This window comes from Henckelia pumila, chromosome 1 (assembly GCF_033568475.1).
Source record: "Henckelia pumila isolate YLH828 chromosome 1, ASM3356847v2, whole genome shotgun sequence".
Classification (NCBI taxonomy): domain Eukaryota; kingdom Viridiplantae; phylum Streptophyta; class Magnoliopsida; order Lamiales; family Gesneriaceae; genus Henckelia; species Henckelia pumila.
Genome location: NC_133120.1, coordinates 103,812,091 through 103,819,049, shown reverse-complemented (window position 1 = coordinate 103,819,049; position 6,959 = coordinate 103,812,091). Strand labels below are relative to the sequence as shown.

The 6,959-nt window shown below is 35.8% G+C and overlaps 1 protein-coding gene across 2 annotated transcripts; it reads right to left on the bottom strand.

Moving 5' to 3' along the window:
• Positions 1–212: 212 nt before the first annotated feature.
• On the bottom strand, positions 213–6,610 carry LOC140887791 (uncharacterized). Of its 2 annotated transcripts, XM_073295282.1 has the most exons (14): positions 5,949–6,610; positions 5,053–5,127; positions 4,657–4,764; positions 4,363–4,395; positions 4,184–4,273; positions 3,850–3,975; positions 3,546–3,689; positions 2,717–3,133; positions 2,496–2,630; positions 1,890–2,108; positions 1,467–1,742; positions 1,155–1,292; positions 763–1,068; positions 213–605 (listed from the first exon to the last, which is right to left on the bottom strand). In XM_073295282.1, exons 1-14 carry the CDS (start codon positions 6,135–6,137, stop codon positions 384–386), a joined length of 2,478 nt encoding a protein of 825 aa, XP_073151383.1. In that variant the 5' UTR covers positions 6,138–6,610; the 3' UTR covers positions 213–383. The 2 variants fall into 2 exon arrangements, with proteins under 2 accessions (XP_073151383.1, XP_073151390.1); XM_073295289.1 differs by lacking the exons at positions 5,053–5,127; positions 5,949–6,610 and having other exon boundaries at positions 4,192–4,273; positions 4,657–4,763.
• Between the last annotated feature and the right edge of the window lie 349 nt (positions 6,611–6,959).

Here is a 6,959-nt window from a genome sequence, read left to right as displayed (position 1 = left end):
ACAATACAACAGTATTATTGTTTAAAAATTCGAATGTTACTTGTCCTTATTACGAATGGTATGGAACTATTTTTTCCTAAGGTATAATATTATAGATATTCGTGATCATAAAACGTCTTTCATCATAATAGTGAACTGTATGTTCATTTTCCTTGACGTTTTTTCGAGTTTTTTTTACTGGATCTAATTTTTCAATATTTATCAAACTTGAATTGATCAAATGATTTTTCTCCAAATTTTAGTATTTGAACGTGTGATCAATTGCCAAAGATGCAACACATCATGATACAATACAATACCTTTTTTGGTATTTTCTTTTCATTCAAGATTCAACCAATCTCTACACAAATATGAGCCAAAAAAACCCAAGAAGAGTCTTTTTATCAAGCAATGGTGTCTCTTCTGAGAAAAGAAGGTGTTGAGTTAAATACCTCCTGCCCGAGTTCGTTTATCTTGTCGAGCAGAAGCATCTTCTCCGTCTCGAGCTGAACCAGGTACTCTTCTTGAGTATCATGCATAGTCTCAAGCTCGCTCAGCGATTTTGAAACACCTTCAAGATCGTTGTCATCAATCAAAGATTGAATCTTGATCATCATCTGCTTCATCTAATCAATCCAAGAAACACGTCAGTCTTCGTAGAAGAATAATTTTACCAAGTTTTTTTTTCATATGGAACATATTTATGAAAATCGGACACAACCACTTCCAATCTTGTATCCTGTACCATACATTACTGACTGTACATGTTCCTCACTATCTTACCTGCTTGGAGATTTTATGGTGCAGTTTAGTTGGGGACGACTCGGAATCTATGCTTGATTTCTTGTCTAATTCGGGAACTTTTCTGGTAATCTGAATGTGGATTTCACCTCTTTTCACTCCTTGCAAAGGTATCCATTTTTCAGCCATCTGATTCGGAGTTAACATCTGGTATTCGACGACACAATCTCCTATATTGGTAGGGGGAAGCAACGCATTATGATCCTTGACATGCAACTCAAGCGGACTACCATCATCGGGGAATTCAAACGTTTGATGCCATTTTGGATTTAGCGTCTTGAATATAACCTGCAAAAACATTGGACAAATAATAGTAAGCATGGAGCGGGATGCCTCGAGTGGCAAAACACAAATCAAAGACTCGGACCTCGTACCTTAGTCCTCCTTTTAAGGTTTCCATAGTAAACACTCACGAATGGATCGCTCGTTCCTCTGAGATCAGCTGCAACAAGATCTCTTGCTTCAATTAGAACAAGTTCGATCCAAGAATTGGCTGAACTAACTTGCGACCCCTGAAAAATACAAAAGAAATTGCAATAAACGTCTCATATTCCAATTTCCCAATCTATAAACTATAATGAATCATGTCCAGGTGTCTAAAGTTAGTGTTCTTACTAATCCACAATCTTTAAAATTACTAATCGTTAACCGGACTTTAGATAGCTTAAGCTTTTTGACACTTGTACCTTGGAATTTTCAGTATCGGGAACTTTCACTGCTTCTATCTGAAGCTGCAGCTCTCCCGAACTGACTTTTTCGAGGGGAATACATACATCTCTTATGGAACCTTCCACAAGTCCTTCCAAGTTGACCCGAGCACTACCTATGTTCTCATCAGAAAATGTCTCATCCGTACAACATCTTATCCTCAAATATTCTCCGCCTCCAATCTCATCAAATTCAAACGTTTGATTCCAAATTGGGTTGGGAGAATGTGCAACACTTTTTGTTCTCTGAATAGCCTGGATCCAAATAATGTATCCAAGAATTTCATGTTAACTATCCATGAAAATCAAGCAAAAAATCTCGATTATATATGAAGAGAGTACACACAGGTTTGAATCTATTAAATAATAATGAATGGTGGCAAAAGGAGAAATCAGTTATACTTTCCCATACTGCAATTTGACATAAGGGTCAGATTTCCCGACTTTGTCCTTCACAACAAGATCCTTCCCCTCGACCACCGTAATGTGAATTTTCCTTCCGGTTTTTGGAGAATAATTTGATATCCCATTTACTGGATGACAAGAGCCTCGACCAAAATTAGTTAGGCTGTGTGTACCATCGGAAAATTGCCATTCTTTAAGTACAAGCTTCACAGTCAACTGCAAGATAGTTAGGAAAGAATGTCATAGAAAATTCCAGCTTTGTCGCACGCACAATAGTTACAAAGAAGAAACTTTTTGATGTTATGTCCAGATTTTTGTGATTTACGGAGATTTCCCTAGTTGTTATACCAGGAAATTAACTAAACAAAATCCATCGATTCCAGATATGTAGATAAAGCTTAGAATTCACTATTTTCTTTTTGTTATAAAACTTTTTGTGATCAAACTAGACGTGAATGATTTCCAATGCGAGGTAAAACCTTCAATCAACATGACATGACACTACACAAGCAGCTTCATATTCCTCAGAGGTCTTCAAGAATATTAAGTTTCAGCAAAATTACAAGTAATCGACAAAAATTAAAAAAGGCAACAAAAACATACCTCTCCTGAATTAACACCCTCAAATGGAACTGTCATTTCAACTTCTTTTCCACAAAACTCAGCATGCTCGGCCATCACTAATGAATCAGCACCGATGGCCCAAAATATGGTTGAATCATCTGGAGCATATCTCATCTGAGTTGGATCAAGAGAAAAAGTTTGTCAAAATTGAATATAGATAGCTTAACCATAAATTGAACACACCTAGCATAAAACAATACCTTAATTTCACAGCTTGACATATAGTCATATTTTACACTTCCAGGAATGCATTCGTAGAGATTGAATTTAACAGTTCCTGCATTGTCATGTAAAATAAGATTGAATGTGGAGCCCCATTTAGGATTCGACCCCCTACTCTTGTTCGTTTTCCTTGTTAATTCCTCAAGTTCAACCTCTAAAATTGTCTGGATCTCTGTATTGGAGCTGCCATCTTCACAAGTATCTGTCAAAGAGTCCAGCTGTTTCGTGGAAGGGCTACTCCTAGAATTACTACGAGAAAGTTTACTTGCAGAGACCACCGTAACATATAATACGCCACCCACAGCTTTCTTTTGCAAGTCCACAGCTGTCAATGCGAGACACTGGCGTCGAGGTTCGATCATCTTCTTATTCAATGTATCGGTAGAAATTTTAACCTTGAAAAACAAAAATAGAACAGGTATTTCTATAATTGGATAAGCCTAAAATTATTATTTATTGGAAAGTGTGTGATACAGCTGTTCCTAAATTTTATTAAAATTTCCCGGACACTTTCTCAACTGGTCTATCACTATATGAATCAGATCGTTGTTCAACGTACCGATTTTATCACTAATGGAAAATTTAAATCGCACAGCAGCTCAAGCGCTACAATTCGATCAGTGTTCCATATATGCAAGCAGCCACACAGTCATACAGGACAAGTAAGGCTACTATTTCTCCTCAACCACCACATAGTTGATTGGTATACCAATGGGATATGATGAATCCAAAGACTTCACATTTATAACGGGTATTCTGTCATTCAAAAGACCTAGAACACAATCAGATGAGATGTAAAAGCCATACCAGCCATGAGGAAACGCCCGGTAGCTCGGTGGCAGGCAGAGACTGGCTTCCACCACTTCCAAAAGCAACACCAATTCGCACTTCAGGAGTTGATACAAATGAGTATACAATCGCTTTTCCATGTAATATAGGCACCAAAAGCAGCTGAAAACACAAATTTCAAAAGAGCATATCAGAGACAAACATCATATCATATCATACTTATTAAAAGCGGGACCAGAAAAGATGAAAAAAGACGCGTCATTTAAAAATTTGCACTAGATTGTCCATGACTGGAAAAACAAGATTAATATATAGTACATACATCACCCTTGATGTGGATGCTATTCACAATGATTCTAGCTGCTCCCATCAGCGGCGTTGCCAATTTAGCAGACAACAGGATATTAACATCAGTTGTGTCCCAGTCGAAACCCAAACGCATGACTCGCTGTTTGAAGCATTAATCAATAACAGAAAAAATAAGTAATGAGTATAAGAAAAAATCACAAGATGTTTTATTTTATTTTATCAACAAAATGAATAAGATTTAAGTTGATTTAATCTAAATCTTTCTCGCTTACAACATAAATTCGGTTGTGTTCTCAAGAAGGTTAACTAGATAAATGAACGGCTTAAATCTAAAAAGTATGTCAAACCTGATCACCTGAAGTTGTCCAGCGGATTCCATGCAGCCCAAGTAACGGAGGACGTGCACCAAGTGAAAATTCTTGTACCTCGATCCTTTCCTGTGTAATCGCACTATCAGCTATCCTTTTACAACAGTTAGTTGCCAAAAATTCCTTCATGTGATGTGACAAAAAAAAACAGAACTTACAATTAACTTTGATTTTAGATGCTTCAAGCGCCTCTGCACATGAAAAGATGAAAAGCAATGGCATATAAGAAACAATTTATTGCCAAAACATTCTGCTTACGATGCTTGCAAAAGAAAAATATGCCAAAATGTTTAGAAATAAAAAGTCTGTATTGAACAAAAATTTTACCCCAAAAACTTTCTCAATTATAGAGTTTTTTTTCAATACTATCAGGAGATATACTTGTGAATACGCTCATGGATGAAAGACATCAGTATTGCTGTCCTAAAATGTCGTTGTGAACAGATAGTCACCTCAATAATAGATGAAAACCGTGAAGAGAGCTTTGGGTTGATATAGTTTGGCCAAATATCAATCAACAGCTTGTTCAACCATTCACATTGTTCTAAAGGTGTTACTGGCTGCGCAGACATAAAAAGAGCAGGTGCATTGTCAAATGAACAAAAATAAATAAACACAATCACACAGAAATAAAGTGTTTCACACATATGCACGCAGGCACACGCACACACAAACACACATATACACATGACATAAAAAGAGCAGGTGCGTTGTCAAATGCACAAAAATAAATAAACACAATCGCACAGAAATAAAGTGTTTCACACACACACACACGCGCACGCACACACACACGCACACACACACATATATATTTGTGTATGTATAGAAATAAGCAGGAAGGTTACCGAAGCATGTAAAGTCAAATGCATCCACTTCTTATTCAAGTCTTCCTCTAATATCCGGCGTCGATAACTTCCATACTACAAAATATAGAAAGTAAGAGCCAATTTATTACCTTGTTATCCATTGTGTCTGCTAAAACAGGAGCCTTGACAAAACAAGTTATTAAAATTGGATGACAGATTAATACGATGTTAGACTTGTAGAAAAGTAACTACTATGTTTAATGTGAAATTATAGAGCTTATACAAATCGTCAAGTAGTTACTGTAATTCATCACATCTGCTGTCATTTAATATTCAAATGTAACTTGAATGTCTCGTTGAGAGCGGCATAAAGCCTTTGCCTTGATCTGATCGATACCTTAGGCATGTTCTTATGTGTACCAAGAATCAAGACCAAAGCAATTTTTTAGTCCAGTTTACCAGCATGTGAAATAGATTAAGGGCGAGTTTGGATACAAAAGCCTTTAGCTTAAAAAAGCACTTAAATAAGTCCAGCTTCTTTGTTTTTATTAAAAAAAGACAGAGAAACAGTTTCAGTGTTTAGATAAATATTGAAAAAATGTTTTTTTTAAAAAAAAAATAAATAGAAGCAGAATAGCTATATAAACTATAAACAGAGAATACAGTCACAATCCAAATCAAGGTATGCAGCAGGTAAGAACATATTTTCTTCGTCCATAATCAGTTCCGTATCGGGAACCAGTTTAAATAATGATAGATCATGAAAACAATTTGACGCTATTGACTTTAAACGATTACAAGAAACTTCAGTGAAACTAGTGACAATAATTTAAGGCACGAATAGATTAAGACATATATTTCAGTGCAAGAACTGTTTAAAACATAACTTTAAAAAAGCTTGTTTGACAAGAAAAACTAACGGTTGCTAAAATTACCTGAATTGTAACCCAAACAGCAAGAGAAAGAGCAATCCAATTGGAGAGAGGAAAGAACCATTTCTCAATGGTCCAAAGAACCAGCAACAGAGGAACCACAAGTGGAAGCAGAGGCTTTTCATCCAACATCTTGTTTGAGAAGTCTAAAGCACTCTTCCAATCCAAAGCTCTCATTTTGACCCCACCCATCTAAGTATTTCGCTAAAACAAGAAACGTGAGATTCCACAAATTGCTAAAGACTGTCGCTTTTCTTGAAGATCTATCATAGTTTTAAAGCTATTAAAACGAAGGGTTGCCCTTAAAGAAGGAAACACAAACGATTCTTGTTCTCCTCTTAAAAAATCATTAATCGGGCAATTAATACCGACTGGTGATGATCCAACAGTTGAGAAAAACGCAAAGTGGAACCAAAATTTGCAGTGTGTGTGGCGTTCTGATTATGCAGGCCGAGTCTCCGAGTCAACAAAGGGATGTTCAAGAATTAGAAAGTTCAGACAACAGAAACAGAAGAAAAATATGGATTTTTTTTTTAATATTTTATTATTACACTCTCAAGTCTCAAATTCGTAAAATTAACAACCGTGTTACGCATGCTGTTGCTTCGCCTGACCCTTTTTATGAGTTTTTCTAGATTCTTGACCCAACAAATCAAGCAAGCACAAAAGGGGCATGGTACTGAGTTAAGTAATTTATTATGTGATCTGTTGACTGTTATGTGGGTTGGAGATTAAAACGAGGGAGAGAATCAATCCCATAGGAAATCACAAGATTCTTGTTGGCGTTGGGTTTTGGTAATTAATAACAGTAAAAATTGTCCATAATAAAAGATTTTCAACAATCCAGCATATCTGCATATGAAGCCTTTGGAATAATTCTAATATTAAAATATTAATATATTGGGTTTTTTTTAGAGTAATATTAATATATTGGATTAATTTGACGTAATATAGTATATAATGTCAAAAAGTATCCGTACCATAGAGAAAATTATTTTTTGTTTAAATTATGGA